This window comes from Castor canadensis, chromosome 14, assembly GCF_047511655.1.
Source record: "Castor canadensis chromosome 14, mCasCan1.hap1v2, whole genome shotgun sequence".
NCBI lineage: Eukaryota > Metazoa > Chordata > Mammalia > Rodentia > Castoridae > Castor > Castor canadensis.
The window spans coordinates 55,461,098-55,478,323 of NC_133399.1; the positions used below are offsets into that span (position 1 = coordinate 55,461,098).

The window sequence follows — 17,226 nt, forward strand, 5'->3', positions numbered from 1 at the left end:
GGCCACCCTCTCCCCTGGGTCTACAAAATTTGGGAGGCAGCAGCCAGGAGGCCATAGAAGGCCTGCTGAGTCTCCCTATGTGTGATTGACTTTAGGTGAGGGACAGCAGTCGGGAGCCAGGTGGGTTCTTGTCATTCCTGCGCAAGGCAATGAAGTATGAGGACACCCAGCACATCCTGTGCCACCTGGCCATCATTATGCCTCCCTGCACCAAGGTGAGTGGTCACTTGGAAGCACCCTCGGCCAGAGGTGCAGTATCCTAAGAGGCCCCCCAAACAGACCCCAGGGCACGTGCTCCCAAAGGGCTTCTTCCTGCTGAGATGCTGCCTTTGAGTTCCTGAGGTGCAGAGAGCTCAGTGCTGCTGTTTTGCTTTGTGACCTGCAGGGAAAGCCCGCGCTGACCCTGTCTGCAAAGCTCAGTTCAGCTTCAGTCATGTGACATGAAGAATAAATGTCAGTGTTAGGCAGAAGTGGGACTATTTACCTGGGGACCCTGGACTCTCTAGGATGTGAAGGTCAGAGTGTCCTCCTTCATTTCTCCCTCTGAGGCTTCCGAGAGAGTGTCTAGTCACGCAAGGTCACCAGCCATGGAGAGCTGTTTTCAAACCTCTTTCTCATTGACTTGCTTATCTTCCCAGGGTGCTAGGGCCTGCAGCCACTGCAAACACCCAGGTTTTTTAGGTCAGCCAAAGAGTCTTGACCACGTATGTTCACTTGTAGATGTCTGTCAGCATCACAGGTTGCCACCTCTGCTAGGGATGTTGGAGTGATGTCTCCAGAGTGTCCCCATGTTTCTGTTGGTGTTGTTTTACCGTTGTGGTGGTTGTTGTTTTAATCTTTAGCCTCCCATGTTCAACTACAAAAGAAACAAGGTCACATTCATACATCCATGCCTCAGTTTTTCTTTTCTTTCTCAAAAGAGACTTCTGCAGCCTACAGCAAACAGGTCCCATTGTTAAGCATTAGGCTAGGGTCATAACTGGGTCTGTTGAGCAGAAAGTAATCCAAAAAAAAAACTGAGTTTTATGTTCAAATCTTGGCTCCACCACTTATTCACCTTAGGCAAATTGCTTAACTTCTCTATACCTCAGCTTCTCATCAGTGAAATGGGAACAATAACAGTACCTATCATAGGTTGTTGCAGGCATTAAGCAGGGCCTCGCACACACAGAGAGGGCTAAGTGGGTATGCTCTTATTGTTACTATGAACAACATGTGTGGGCGGCATCAGCTTCATTTCACTATCACATCTTCCTGTTCTGCTACTCTTTGTGTTGAGCCTCAGAGACATGCAGTGATTTCTGTTCATCAGCCCCAGGGCTGCGTTCCCCTCCTCCACAACATGAGGGCTCACACTATCTTCTCTAAGAAGGAGGTGTTCGGAGAGCCAAAGCGCCCTTTCTTTGTCTGTCTCCTGCAGGGGAGTGGAGCCGAAGACAGGAGAAGGACCTTGACGCCCCTGGCCCTTAGATACAGCATTCTCAGCGAGTCACCCCTGGGTATGAACCTCTTTCTAATGCTTTTTCCTCTTAGAGAGGGTGCAGGTGAGCTCCTGTCCCTCCACTGGTAGGGGCTTTGCCCTTGGTGCAGTTTCCTCAGCCCACCCACCTGCAGCAGGTAGAACCTGGCCTTGAGTCTCCCTCCACCTGGGCCTTACAGAAGCAGCAGTCAGTGTACTCTAAGGTCCCCTGTGTGACCTGCATGTCTATCCATTAGAGGCCACTTATTCATGCCTGTCAGTGCTGTGTCCTGCTCAAGTTGCTGACTGAAATCCAATGTGCCACTCCAGGTTTTCATGACCGAGCAGACATGAAGATGGCTGTTATAACAGAGCACCTGGGCCTCAGCTGGGCAGGTGAGCAGGGAACTTGGAGCAGAAAAACACTTTGTCTCCCTTACCCTACGTCCCTTCCCCATGGTAAGCTAGGGCAACCTTTCTAACCCTCTCTCCATTGTCCACTTTTCATCTGAGCTTTGATTGTCTCAGATACATCCTTTTTCCCAGAAACACTCACAGGTGCGGATGGAAAGCAGTGAGCTTTCCTCCTCCATTTCTGTCTGGTTTTCCACTGTAGCAAAAAAAAAAAAAAACTGACTCTTGACATTACACCTCAGGACTGACCTTGTCTTACTAGACAGAAAAACTGGGATCCAGCTTAATAGAATGACTTGGTTGTGTAGCTAATGACAGGACCCAGAAAATCAAACAAATAAATTCACAAACAACGTGTCTCCTGCCTCCTCTCCTTAAAGCATCACCTTTCTTCAAAGGTGGTTTTTTGAGGAAAAGACAGGTCTCAAGATGTTTCATTTATCACCCTGGCCATAGCTGAGCCTGTGGGACTCCTGCCAACCACAGGGCTGGCCTGACTTGAAGGGGGACAGGGGATAAGGAGAAAGTGCCAAGGTGTGGTTTTCACAGCAAAGGCCCTATAACTTGGCTTTCTGTCCCTCTCTCTCTTTTTTCCTTTTTTTATTGTTGGTCTTTGTATGAATGGACCTTGCATTCACTCACCCTGCACAGTGCTTTAGACAAACTCAGAAAGCTGAGTGATCACTTGCTGAAAGGTGCCAGGATGGGAATGCCCACGTTTATTCTTTAAACCACACCTACTCTTGCTTCTTCAGGGGGTGTGCACATGCATGTGCACATATATTTGTGCGTGTGTGTCTATGTTGATGAATGTGCATACATCTGTGCACCGTGCACGTGTTCATGTGTGTACACACATATGTGCATGCAGTGTTGTGTGGGCCTTATCACCTCTCCCCAGTCTTCCTCATCATTGAAATCACACTATGGGCACATCTCCCTTCTAAACACCTGTGCAGGCATTACTGTCCAGTGTACTGCCTTGCTTTTAGGTAGAAGCGTGTTTTCATTTTAAATAGGAGCACCACCTTTCCTTGAAGATGTGTAACCACAGGGTTGCTGCTCTGTTCACTGATTCCTGGAGGAGTCAGTGCCTTCTGGGCCACAAGGTGTGCTGCAAGGCACCAGTGGTTGCAGGTCCTTCCCGGCTTGGCTTGGAAGCTGGCTTGTCCTGTGACCTTGGAGAAGTAACTAAGAGGCTTGTTCTCTCCATCTCCTGTTTGAAGCCATGCAAAGAAGGAAGGGGCATTTGTTTGTTCATTTATTCAGTCATCCATTCAGCACCTGTTCCCCTCCCCATTTGCTGGTGACTCAAAAGGGTAGCTGCTTACATGTCACTAGGTCTTTCCTTGAAACGAGATAACGGAGGCTGTGCTTTGAGCTCACAGCTGCTCTCGATTCTGTCTGCAGAGTTGGCCCGGGAACTGCAGTTCAGTGTGGAAGACATCAACAGGATCCGTGTGGAAAACCCTAACTCCTTGTTGGAGCAGAGCTCAGCCTTATTGACCCTCTGGATTTCCCGTGAAGGGGAAAACGCAAAGAGTCAGTACTGTTCACCACAATGCCTCGCTAGACCTGTTCCTCACCAAAGGACTTCTTCCTTCTGATTCCATTCCTGATGTTGCCCTTTGGACGAAATCTCTTTCTCTTTCACTGCCCCCGCACACACACGCACACACACACACACACACACACACACACACACATGTATGCACACACCTATACACCCAACATGGTGGGCGAGCCCATGGCTCTTCAAGGCAACCCTACACCAGAACACATTACCAGCAAACCTTGGCCTCAGTCTTTCTACTATTCTTGCAGTAAGATAAAATTTGTGATAGCATAAGATGGTCATTTTCAAAGTCTTCCTATTAAATTTCTCAGTGAGATGAGTGTTGGCTATCATCTCTAGGGAAGAGTTGGGGAAAAGGTGTCAAACCCCAGTGCACAATCATTCTCATTCTCCCAAAAACATCTTTCTACAGCCTGGAAGGAAGATTTTTTTTTCTAGTACTAGGGTTTGAACTCAGGGCCTTGCACTTGGTAGACAGCACTCTACCACTTGAGCTATGCCTCTAGTCCTTTTTTGGGGAATTGGTTATTTTTGAGGTAGGGTCTCACATTATGTCCAGGCTGACCTGGTCTGTGATCCTATTTGTGCTTCTCCATGTACTTGGAGTGACAGGTGCCTGCAACCTGCCAGCCATTGGTTGAGATGAGGTCTCACAAACTGTCTTTGCCTGGGCTGGCCTTGAACCATGAGCTTCCCGATCTCCACCTCCCAAGTAAGTAGGATGACAGGCTTAAGTCACCCATCCTGCTGGAGGAAAAATTTTTGTCCCTCTCTCTTCACCTTCACCAAATTCCTCTCTTCAACAGCACTAAGAGGAAATTGAATGTTTACATTTGCATCTCAGATCAACTAGCAAGGACCCCGAATTTCCAAAGGACAGATCCAGTCATTCACACCCCTATTTTCCTCCTAACATTCCTCTTAGATTACCAAAAATCAAAATAAACGTCTTTCTCTGCTTTCAACTGGCCACTCCAAGACAGTTGACACTTGTCTGGCATATGTGAGACCAAGGTTGTAATTCCCACTCCCCCCCACACACAGACACAAAAGGCCACTGTTAGTTTTTGGAAAAGATCTATCATAGCATAAAAAAAATCTTGAGAAAGGCATTTTGGTTTGATTCTGACAAAAAAAGGATGCTCTACCTTCTGAAAAAACCCAGTCACCTCCCTTCTCCAGTCTTCCTCCTGGCCCATTTTTCAGGCCTGCACAGCAGTCCCTGCTACTCTAGAATCATTTGAATTCTCTTCTCAAGTGCCCCTTTTTTTCTTCCCCCCACAGTGGAGAACCTGTACGAGGCTCTGAGAAATATTGACCGGGGTGAGATCGTGAACATGCTTGAGGGCTCTGGCCGACAGAGCCGTAACCTGAAGCCAGAGCGGCGGCATGCAGGCCGAGACTACTCACTGTCACCCTCACAGATGAATGGTGAGTGTCTTCTGGAAGACCAGGCACGGCTGAGCTGGGCCCCACCTTCTAGGCACCAGGGCTGAAGCTTCTTCCCATGACACTTCATCCGTTTAAACCATCCCTCCCTTCCAGGGGTGGGAGGTTTGGCTTATCAACAATGAGCTGCTCCTGTTGGGGAGAGCAGAGGCCAGCAAGGGAGACAGGTGGCACACACTGCAGGTGGGCGACTCTCCTCACACACCTGCCTCTGTGTGCATATGTAGAACTACTCCCGGGACCTCCATCCCCAGAGTCCCAGCAGCACCTGGTGTGGTGGGAAAGAGCTTGAGAAGCAGCTGGCTAGACCCTTACCTCTGCAGTCTCCCAACTTTCTCTGTCACTCTTCAAAGGCATGGGCCGTCTCTGGGACATCCATGTTCCTATCGGTGAATGTGCAATAGTTGGAAGCAAAGGCCAAGGAGGTTCTGGCCTAAGGTCCAATGTTGGATTCCCTGGATGGTGTTTGAAAATCCCTCTAAGGCCATGTCTGGAAGCCAAAAGGTTTCCTCTTACTTGAGCCCAGTCTCTCTCCTTCTCTCTCTCCTTCCTTGCCTGTCTCTCCTTCTGTCTCTCCTCTCACTCTCCTCCCCACCCCTTTCTTCTCACCTGGTTCCCCTCACTCTTTTTGGTGTGGTTCCACATGGCAGGATGACTCAGCCCAAGGAGAGGAAACCCAGGAGGCCCCAACCTTTGTCAGAAGCTTCTTGGCTGCATCTAAGGACTGTCCATGTGAGGCAGTGGCTACTGGCATGAGGAGTAGAACCTGGGATCCCCATGCCTTCCCCTTTATCTACCCTCTCCCAAGTCAGTGGACATTTCCACCTCAGCCTACCACGGGTCCTGTCCCTTTCTGCCCATTGCCTCCCTCCCACTCAGCTCAGCCATCTCCTCGTCTTTAAACCAGCCAGCTGGGTTGGGCTCCTGAGATTCCTTACAAGACCCGGAAAAAAATTCACTGTGTGAAATATCTTTCTCTGGTGGCCAACACGCCAACCTGGACAGCTGTGTGGAGAACCGAAAGTCCTCAAGCTCCTAGTTGTCAGGGCCATCCCTAGCCACACACACACACTGACCATGTGGGCATCTGAGTCTCAGCTTATGGTGCCATAGGGGTCCAGAGAATGGCTATGGGTGAGTTCAAGGCCGGGCTGGGCACAGGGATTCCATCTGCCAGGTGGGGGCCGTGCATGCCGAACCTCTCCCGTTCTCTCTCCCACATTGTGTGTCTCCTGAAACATGTCACCTAGCACCACCAATCACGGGGCTCACCTGTTGATCATATCCTGTCACCTTTCTCCTTCTCCTCTGACCTCATTCTGACCTCTGGTTCGCTCATTCTTTTGCACTTTCTGTCTCCTCCTAGCCAGGTGTATGAGAGCTGTCAACCTCCACAGATGCATGTCACCGACTCCCAGCCCCACCCCCACATGTCTCATAGCTGTCCCATGGGCATCTGTGTGTGTGTGTGTGCACGGCATGTTGTCTGTGTCACTTTGTAATGGCTGCTGACTGTGTGCTCCGCTCACCCTGCAGGTTCACACCCTCAGGGGTCGCAGGTGCTCCCCAGGGGACCTGGTTGGAACATTGCAGGGCTCCTAAGTAGGCTAGCACCCCTTAACCAAGGGATAAAGGGAGCAACTGAGACATTCTACAAACACTGGGAAATCTAACCCACCAAACATTGGTCCCTGTCTATGGACATCTTAATATTCCTGCCCATTTTCGATCAAGTTACATCCCCCAAGATTTTCATTTTGTGCCCAAATTAGGTACCTATGGTACTAGCAGGTCATTAGAACTCCTTGAGTCTTGATAAGGAAAGTCTCCATTGGCCACAGAACTCCTGGCTACAGTCAGGCCTAGAGACCACTGTGCCTGTGCATTTGAGTCATTGGGTTTTCTGTGTGCCCTGTGTCTGGTAACCAGGGCTGTGTTGCAGTGGGTTGGCCCATTTGGCAAGTATTTTTCAAACATATGCTACATGCCATGCCAGGCACTGTTCTAGGCAGGGGGATAAGTCAGTTTATTTATTTATTTATTTATGGTGAAACTTAGATTTGTACTCAGGGCTTCGCACTTGCAAAACAGGCGCTCTACTGCTTGAACCGCACCTCCTGTCCATTTTTGCTCTGTAATTTTTTTTATTGTTGTGCTGAGTGGGGGGTACATTGTGGCATTTACAAAAGTTCTTGCAATATATCATACTTGAATTCATCCCATCCATGAATTTGGAGATGGGGTCATGTGAACTATTTGCTCAGTCTGGCATAAAACTTCAATCCTTCTGATCTCAGCTTCCCAGATAGCTAGGATTACAGGTGTGAACCACTGCACTTGGTCATGGGATACCAGTGTCTTTTTCCACATCAGTTCTTAAATAGACAAGAGAGTGAGACAAAACTGCCTTTGTGGAACTCCCCTCTTGTCAGGAGAGCCAATAGCATAATATGTGAAGGAACCATAAATGCACTAGCAGGCCACTAAATGTGGTGTAGGGAAATAGACGAGCATGAGGGAGCTACAGAATTAAACAGTGTGATGGGGTGGTTGCTTTGAACAAAGATATGAGAAAGTGAGCCATGCATAGACAACCGAGAAAGAAGATTCCAGAAGGGCACTGTGCCTGTGCATTTACAGAATAGTGAGGGGCAGAGGAGCTGAAGCAGGAGGAGTAAGAAAGGGAACAGAGAAGAGGCCTGAGGGACAGCTGAGGCCAGCCCTAGAGACCATCATAAGGATGATGGATTTTGTTCAGTGGGTTTTGAGCAAAAGAATGATATGATCTACCTAAGTTTTCAGAGGAGTCCTCTCCCTGCTTTGGTGATTTTAGATGGTCCCGAATCAAATGCATCCATACTTCCTGGCTGCTCTGTTCACCCTCAAGAGGCCCTCTGCAGTGCCTCCACAGCAGGTCTCCTGATGGGCCTGGGCCCTGCATGCCTCTGTCTCAGCCAGAGCACATACTACAAATAGATGCCTCGCTTGGTCCCTTTTTCCTTTCTAGTCACCAATATTGGCTTCTGTATGCTTTCCCAGCCTCATCCCTGTTCCAAAAAGCTGTCTCACTTCTAGTGCCCTTCTGGTCTGGTAAGAAGGAACAGACAGGATCTAAGGTGTAGAGCTGGGGAGACAACACCTCCTGGCCTATCTCTGACTGTCTCTGGGCAGAGCCACATGCCAGCCCAGATCTGTGCATTGTTCCTACTGTCACCTTGCTTTACCTCATTTCTCTGCTTCTCTGGGTCTCCCTTTGAAGCCACAGGGACTCAGGATAACAATGAGAGAAAAGCAAATGGTGTTAATGAAGTAGGTCCCTTTCTGGCGGGGAAGGTTAAAGGATCAGGTCAAAAGACCAGTTAGGCCGGGTGCAGTGGTTTATTTCTGTAATCCCAGTTACTTGGGAGGCAGAAATCCATAGAATTGTAGTTCAAAGCTAGCCAGGGCAAAAAGTTTGTGAGACCCCCCCCATCTCAACCAATAAAAAGCTGGGTGTGGCAGCATGCACCTGTTATCCCAGCTACTCAAGAAGCATAAATGGGAAGATCACAGTCCAGGTCCACCCTGGGAAAAACTGGAGACCCTATTCAAAAAATAAGTAAAGCAAAAATAGCTGAGTGGCTCAAATGGCAGCATGCCTGCATAGCAAGCAGAAGGCCATGAGTACAGCCATAAAAAAAAAAAAAAAAGGTCAGTTAGCTTCTCCTGCACAGGAGGGAACTACTCCAAGTCTATGGAATAGACATAAAGAAAAATTGCCTATAAAGAAAAAAAATTGCATGTTCCTGAAAACAAACAGATTTCTCATATGGACATCTCACAACCATGTCAACTCCATTTGGTCTGTACATATTAATGTCTATTTGGAATTCAAATGAATATAGCTGGTGAAATAGAACTCCTAATTGAGGCCAAGTTATCTCTCCACATCTTTTGTTGGATACTGACATTAAGTTAATAGGATGATAATTACATCTGGGTTATTGCCAAACCAGGATGATAATCTGAGATGAGGAGGGTACAATGGACTGTACTCCACACCAAAATATATGTGGTTGCCTCTTACCTGATTCACCAACCATAAGAATGAGAAGTCTCTAGACTGAGAGATGGACTGGTGACCCAAGTGTGACAGAGCTGCATGAGAGTCCTAGAGATACAGGCTCTTCTGAAACAGCACAGAACACACAGTAGATGTTTCTGTGGTCTGGTTTCTCTTAGCTTGTGAGACATTCCTCACAAGGATACATGGACTGTAGTGCCCATGGCTCCCACCTAATAGTAAGCCCACCAGTACCACGTCTGTAGCTGCTGAGAGCCTCAAACCTAAGTCTGTGTGGGTGGTGGTGTCCCCTGGAGATGAGAGGGAGCAGCAGGGCATGCATCCTGAAGACTGTCACCAGAGGAGGCCCAGGGTAACAAGCAAAAGCTGCATGTACTCTTTCCACGCACATATTTTTGTTCAGGTGAAATTCCATTAAAATGGACACCATGGAAGTTTCAAGGTGGAAATATGCAAAGGATTTCCAAGAATAGCCTCAGGTGTTTTATGGCCAGCAGAATTATGCTCTCCCAGTCCTCTCAAGCTTTGTTGATTCCCAAGGGTAGCTATGTCATCTGGCCATGTCTTAGAAGCTGTTTATGATGCGTGCCACTTCTGCCCAAGACAGGGAGACAGGGACAAGGCATACCCTTGTGCTTAAAGCAAATAAAAAATGGACAAAATACATAAGACAACAATTTTCAAGACATTGATATTAGACAGCAAGGAACAGGCATGATTAATAAATGAGGTTGAGCCCTCTGATTTTGCGTGGACTCCTGCCTTGAAAGAGTTTCTAGGGAGACCCAGAAGTGGTGGAGACAAGGGAGACCAAGGCAGCTAGACTTCCCAAGATAGAGGACCAGAGAGAAGACAGCTATACAAGCAGAGAACTCTGGAGACCTACAGAGAGTCCCTTCCAAGTCTCAGCTGGATGTTAGTTAACCAGCTATTCCCAGCAGTCAGACTGATCATTCACGGACATTGATTGGGACAGAGAGGGGCCTTGCGTCAGAAGGCAACCCTACGTCAAGCCCTGCCTCATAAATCCAGAAAGCAAAATCCAAAAGGATCAAACTGTTTCCAGATAACTTAACTATATAACAGAACAAAACTTAGGGATATTTATAAGATTCCAAAAAGATTTAGCACCAAAAAGGTGAAACTCACACATCTGGCAGCCAATTATAGATTGCCAAATATACAAAGAGGCAGGAAAATCCAATCCATGATGAGGACAAAAAGAGATTGAAACAGACCAGAACTGATACAGGTTAGCAGATAAGGATGGCAGCACACATATCACAACAGTGTTTCATGTGCTCAAGAAGTCGAGACATGGGCGGTATTTTATAAAAGTCTCAAACTATTCTTCAAGAAGTGAAACATCCTAATGTATAGGATGAAAGATACACTGGATTGAACATTGCAAAAGAAAAGATTAGTGAATTTAGCATCAGAAACTTAAGGGTCGTGGGTATAGCTCAATGGTAGAGCACTTGCCTAGCATGAGCAAGGCCCTCGGTTCCATTCCCAACACCAATTCTTTTTAAAAAAAAGAAGAAAAGAAAAAGTCTTGAAGCATTAATGAGCTATGAGACAGTTTCAAAGGACCCAATATATTAAAATTAGAGGACAGGAAAAGTATTTGAAGAAATGATGGCTAAAAATTTTCCAATTTTGATAAAAATTATAAATACATTGATCCAATAAGTATCATGAACTCCATGCACAGGAAGCATTTTAGCAACTATACCCATCATATTGCAAGCAAACTGCGCAAAACCAGACAGACAGAAAAAAGAAATGCTTTCTGTACTGGGAACAAAAATAAGGATAACATGGACATGAAAAATAAGAAATTCATAAGAGTGAAATCAGTGATAGAGCACTGTCCTGGCAGGCAATGCTCTGGGTTGGAGACCCAGCACTGCAAAATAAATAAATGAAATAAGGGTAAAAGAAGATGTCTTGGAGACAATGAGCAAGAAAATGATGGGTTTAAAGTGGACTGGGGTTTGAACTCTGGGGTTTGAACTCAGGGCTTCACACTTGCAAAGCAGGTGCTGTACTGCTTGAGCCACGCCTCCAGTCCATCTTGCTCTCGTTATTTTGGAGATGGGGTCTCACAAACTGTTTGCCCAGACTGGCCTCAAACTGAGATCCTCAGATCTCAGCCTCCCAAGTAGCTAGGATTACATGTGTGAGCCACCAGAACCTGACTCACATTTTTAAGTCTTTAAGGGAAAAAAGAACAGGTAGGGCTGAAAGTATAGTTCAGTGGTCGAGTGCTTGCCTAACATATGGGAAACTGTGGCTTTGGTCTCCAGCACCACCAAAAAAGAAGAGAACATCTGTAAAGTAGGCTAGACTTCTATACCTAGCAATTGTAACTTTCAAAATGAAGGCAAAATAAAGACTTTTCCAGGCCTGCAAGAGCTGAAAGTATTCATCACCAGGAGATCCACACTACACATTCTTAAAAACAAAAAGTTCTTTAATCCAAAGGAAAATGACAGCAGACATAAATACAGAGCTACACAAAAGAACAAATAGGTCCAAAAATGTTAACTACAGGAATAAGTATGTTAGGCTTATTTTCTCATATTTAAATCTGCTATGATAATGACCTAACAAAAAAATAATAGCAATGTAATACTGGGTTTATACCACATGTAAAAGTAAAATATAATGGCCAGACGCAATGGCTTACTTCTGTAATCCTAGCTACTTGGGAGGCAGAGATCTTTAGGATCATGGTTCAAGGCCAGCCCTGTTAAAAAAGTTATCAAGACCTTATTTCAACAAACAACCTGGGCATGGTGCCTGGCTGTGATTACAGCTACATAGAAGGTCACAGGTAGGAGGATCATGGTCCAAAGCAGGCCCCAGACAAAAATCTGAGACCCTGTCTGAAAAATAACTAAAAGCACAGAATTGCTGAGGCCATGGCTCATGTGGTAGAGTGCCTGCCTAGCAGGTTTGAACTAAGTTCAAACCCAGTACCACACACACAGAAAAAAGTAAAATGTATTAATGATAATGATAGAAAAGTCAGGATGGAAACATTGAGATACTGTTTAATGTTCTCATGCTGTAGGCCAAGTGGTACACTCTCACTTCAGGTAGACTGTGATAGGTTCTTTGTGTATATATATATTAAGCCCTAAAGCAAAAACTAAAATATTAAGTTATAGCTAATAACACATTAAAATATGTTTCTATAAATCGAAAAGGTTTCAAGTCATATACAGTATGTTTTTTGGTAATACTGTAATTAAGTCAGAAACCAGTAACAGTATAATAGCTGGAAAATCCCAAATATTTAGAAATGAAATAATATACTTCTAAATAATCCATAGGCAAGAGTAAAACAAAAGAAAAATTAGGAAATATTTTTAATCAAATGAAAATAAACACACAGGTTCAAAATTTATGGGATGCCACTAAAGCAGTACTTAGGAAAAATTTAAAGCACTTAAGGCCTACATTAGAAAAGAAAACATGTAGCCAGGCATGGCAGTACATGCTTGTAATCCCTGCAGAAGCAACACTTTTGTTCAACACAAGCCTAGGCTACATAGTAAGACTGTCTGAAAAAGCAAAAAGCAAAGCAATGAGAGCTCTCCAAACCCCACTTTCCACCCTAAGAAATTAGAAAAAAAGAGCAAATTTAACCGAAGGAAAAGAAAAGAAACAACAAAGGCCAAGAGTGTAAGTCAATGAAATTGAAAGGAACACCTTTTAGAAAATCAATGGAATCAAGACCTGTTGGTTTGAAAAGGTCAAAAAAATTGATAAATCCCCAGTCAGACTGATCAGAAAAAAGAGAAGACAAAAGTGATTAGTGTTGCAATAAGAGAAGTGACGTCACTACAGTCTCTGTAGATATTAAGGGGATAATAAAGGAATATTACAATTTGAATAAATTAAAACATACATGACATTGATGTAACCTTGAAAGACACAAACTATTAAAGCTTAGGAAGAAATAAACTGAATAGACTTACATAAATAAAAGAAATTAAATATATAGTTTAAAACATTCCCATGAAGAAAACTTCAAGTCCATATAGCTTCACTGGTAATTTTACTAAACATTTAAGGAAGAAACAATTCATTTAGGAAATTTAAAGGAAGGTAACACATTCCATTTAATTATATGAGACCATCATTTCTGGTATTTAACAAAATTACAAGAAAAAGAAACTGCAAACTAATATTCTTCATGAACATTCATGCAAAAAAATCTAAACTAAGATGAACTTGGATTCATTCCTTGCAATATATGTAAAAATAAAATGGATCATAGATTAAATACAAAGCCTAACACTATAAAACTGCTAGAGGGAAACATAAGAAAAAAACTTAGAAATCTTGGAGAAGGCAGAGATTTATTAAATACAACAAAAGTGTAATCCATAAAAGAACAAATTGATAAGTTAGACTTCATCACAATTAAACACTTAAGAAAATGAAAAAACAAGCTACAGATTGGGAGAAAATATTAGCAAATGTCATCTGATACAAGATGTATCTGGAGTGTTTAAAGAACTCTCAAAACTCAATAATAAGAAAACAACTCAATTTTTAGAATGGATAAAAGATTTCAGCACTTAACCCGGAATATCTACAGATGGAAAAGAGGCATTAGTCTTGAGGGAAGTACAGATTAAAACTATAAGGAAATACCATTGCACTTCTGTAAGAAAACTAAAATTTAGAAAGCTAATCATACCAAGTGTTGATGGGATCTAGACTCTGCTTGTGGGACTGTAAGTGGCACCACCACACTAGGGAAAGCACTGTAGTCCTTTCTTAGAGGGTTAAATACATACCTGCTGTAGGATCCAGTCATTCTACTTCTAGGAATTCACCCAGGAGAAAAGACAGCATGTGTTTCTGCAAACTGGCAGCATTATTTGTAGTAGCCACAAACGGGAGGCAATCCAAATGTCCATTAGCAAAAAGTAAATAGAGATGCAAATTCTGGTGGACCCATCCAATGAGATGCAGTTCAGCCACAATGTGCATGAGTTATTGGTACGTGTAACAGCACAGATCAACCCTGAATGGCTAGGCTGAGTGAAAGAAATCAGACTCCCCTCCCCTCTGTACAAAAACAGAGTACAAATGGTACGGTTTCACTTATATAAAACTCTAAGACATGCCAACTAATTATTAGTGACAAAAAGCAGATAAACAGTTGTCTGGGGATGGTTTGGGGTGAGTGGGAGTTGGGGGAAGGGGAAGATTACAAAGTTGCATGAGGAAGCCTGGGGTGATGACTGCTCTCTTCTTATGCTGATGGCTTCATAGGTGTATACTTGTGTTAGAACTTACAAAATTATCCACTTTAAACATGTGCGTTTATTGTATTCCACTATTCTCTTAAAATAGTAAAGCTAATTTAAGAGATTCATGGTAAAATCTAGTGAAAAGACTACACTTACTGTGTAACCTTAAGCAAGTTGCTAAACTCTAGTTTCTTAATCTATAAAGGAATAATACTGCTCTCCTTATAGGGTTGTTATGACAACTAAAAATACATGTTAGATATGTTTGTGCTAAGTAGATGCTCAATGAATAATGTAGATAGTGTAATATTGCTTGCAAGAATAATAAGAAAATTAGCAATTCCATGACTCTAACTTGTTCTGCTCGTACATATGGGAAGATTTATAGGGAGAGTTGAAAGCCATTGCCCTGGCTTCCCAGTTCCTCAGGTCACAGCTTCATATGCAGTGACCTGGAGTTAATATCATGGTAAGATCTGACCTACCATTTCTCCTGCCCTCCTGCCTCCTTATTCCTCCTGGTTTGGCCAGAGGTGAAAGGACTTGCCCTTAGTCTCTACCACCACACAGCCCCCACCATGTCAAGGTCTCTTCCCTTCCCCCTAATTTTGGGACTTAGACTAGTAGAAAGAGATCAGTCAGGAGGAAAACTCTGAGAAGAGGAAGAGAAAGAAGGGATGTCTTGCACCTGGCCTGGCTTCTGGCCCTCTGCACCCATGGGTAAATATTAGTGATGGTGGTTCACTGAAGCTGAAGGAGGTCATTCTGTTCTGGAGGCTGTGTCCCCTCACAATACAGAGAACTCTGCAGCAGCCACTGGGGCCATTGGGTCCACAGTCCTGTCCTAAGCAGGTAGCCCATCCTCAAAGGGTTTACAGTTCTGGGAACCAGCCCAGTGAGGGGACATAGGACAGGCTCAAAGGTCAGGGAAACCAAGCCAAGTTGTTCTCGTCCAAAAGCCATCATAAAAAAAAAAAGCGGGAAAGAGATCTTGTCTGTGTATATACGTGTGTTTTTGTGTTTGTAATCCTCAGCCCTTTAGCACAGGGCCTGGCATGAAACTGGACATCGGTGAATGTTTTTCAGTTGAGCAAGCAGGTGGATGAGGATAGTGGAGACAGTACCCACAGAGGCAGAGGCCGTGGAAAGCTGTGTGAGGCCCAGAGCTGAGAGCACAGAGGAGGCCGCACAAAGGAGCTATCCTGGAGGATCGGCGGAGGCGGGGCTAAGGTCTGGATCCTCCAGTTGTAGATGTGCTCCTGCTCCCTTGCTCCTCAGACAAGCTGAGCCAAGTGGAGAATCTTGTCTTCCAGTGTTTTCCCCCTCCACAAAACAGGACTACTCTGGGTAGGAATCAGACGCCCACTTTCAACTCCTGGCTAGAGGAGGGCTGAGGAGCCCCTGATGGACCCTAAGGCTCCCTGCACACACAGACACACATACAGATACAGACACACACACACACACACACACACACACACACACACACACACACACACACCTCATAATAACTTCTGGGCCTTGGGGAACCCATGTCAAAGCCAAGCAAATCACCATCAGGGATTCATGTCTGAGAAGGCAGCAGGTGTGTGGGCAGGCCCAGGTGACTCTAGACCAGACATCCAAGGCCAAGTTGGCCGTCTCTCATCCCACCGGGTTGTCATAGAGGAGTGGGTGGATAGCTCAGGGACTGCGGAAAAAGAGCAGCAGGGCAAGAGTGCCTGGTGCCCTCTGACCTTGCCCCCATTTTTGAACCCTTAGAACCCTCACCTGTGCCACTGTAGATCATTCAAAGTTTCTGGAACCAATATGCAACTTGAGGAAAAGTCACTTCATGCCAAACCAGAAGCCTGTTTCCCATTTGACCATCGCACTGAGGTCTGTGGATGTTCAGTGTACCCTGCTAGACCCCCATAGGGCAGCCTGGTTACTGACCCTGGTCCTGGGTGGGCCACACTCTCCCTTTTAAGGTACACTCCTAACAGGACCCTAAAGACTGTGCTAAAAGTGAAGTTTGAGCAAAAAAAAAAAAAAAAAAACCAGCAATATTTTCTCCTGCGGAGAGGTGGGGCTTTCATGTGATCAGAGGCAGATTGGAGCGCAAGCCCTTTGGATAAAACCTTCTTTATCTAGTGCTCTGGACTGGATAAGAAAGAATTCCATTCGTGGTTCTTTGCTATCTAGCAAAGGAGCCCCCTCTCACCCTCCCTGGCTGCCCCTGCCCAGCTCAGAGTCTTGTCTCTCTTGCTAGGGGGTCCTGGCAGCAGCCACAAGGCCTGAGTATTTGACTTGGAGCTTGGAAAGTCCCCGCCCCGAACGTGCATGCCTTTCTGTGGCTGTGCCTGTGTGCGTGCGTGTGCGTGGACTTGCACGTGAGCGTGTGGGACAAAAATCGCTTCTGGAGCATGTTGCCCTCTGTCTGCCCCTCCAGGTTACTCCTCACTGCAGGACGAGCTGCTGTCCCCTGCCTCCCTGCACTACGCGCTTCCCTCTCCGCTGCGTGCAGACCAGTACTGGAACGAGGTGGCTGTCATAGACGCCATCCCCCTGGCGGCCACGGAGCATGACGCCATGCTGGAGATGTCTGACATGCGGGTGTGGTCCGCAGGTCTCACACCTTCCCTGGTCACTGCTGAGGACTCCTCTCTGGAGTGCAGCAAGGCCGAGGACTCTGACACCACACAAGAGTGGAAGTTGGAGGGGGCGCTCTCAGAGGAGCCGCAGGGCCTGGAACTGGGCTCTCAGGACCTTGTGGAGGACGACACAGTGGATTCAGATGCCACAAATGGCCTTGCCGATTTGCTTGGCCAAGAGGAAGGTCAGAGGTCAGAAGAGAAGAGGCAGGAAGACTCAGGTGCAGGACAGGACTCAGAGACTGAAGTGTCTCTTGTTTCAGGCCAGCAGAGGGCACATGCCCGAACCACAGACTTGCCCAGTCAGGTGCTGGAGAGGAGCCAGAACAGGTAAGGGCTGGACTGCAGTGGCTGAG

General features: G+C 45.7%; 1 protein-coding gene across 15 annotated transcripts in view; it reads left to right on the top strand.

Annotated features, from left to right (window-relative positions):
* Positions 1-17,226, top strand: part of Ank1 (ankyrin 1) — a 188,090-nt gene that overhangs the window by 154,968 nt on the left and 15,896 nt on the right. For 8 of the 15 annotated variants that reach the window (XM_074054602.1, XM_074054596.1, XM_074054594.1 and 5 more), the window contains 6 exons: positions 96-215; positions 1,421-1,499; positions 1,790-1,855; positions 3,284-3,415; positions 4,734-4,880; positions 16,669-17,200. In XM_074054602.1, the coding sequence (XP_073910703.1) occupies positions 96-215; positions 1,421-1,499; positions 1,790-1,855; positions 3,284-3,415; positions 4,734-4,880; positions 16,669-17,200 (1,076 nt within the window). Of the gene's footprint in view, positions 1-95; positions 216-1,420; positions 1,500-1,789; positions 1,856-3,283; positions 3,416-4,733; positions 4,881-15,323; positions 15,502-15,998; positions 16,116-16,668; positions 17,201-17,226 lie in introns of those variants that run through there. The other 7 variants (XM_074054605.1, XM_074054606.1, XM_074054607.1 and 4 more) reach the window with 4 other exon arrangements.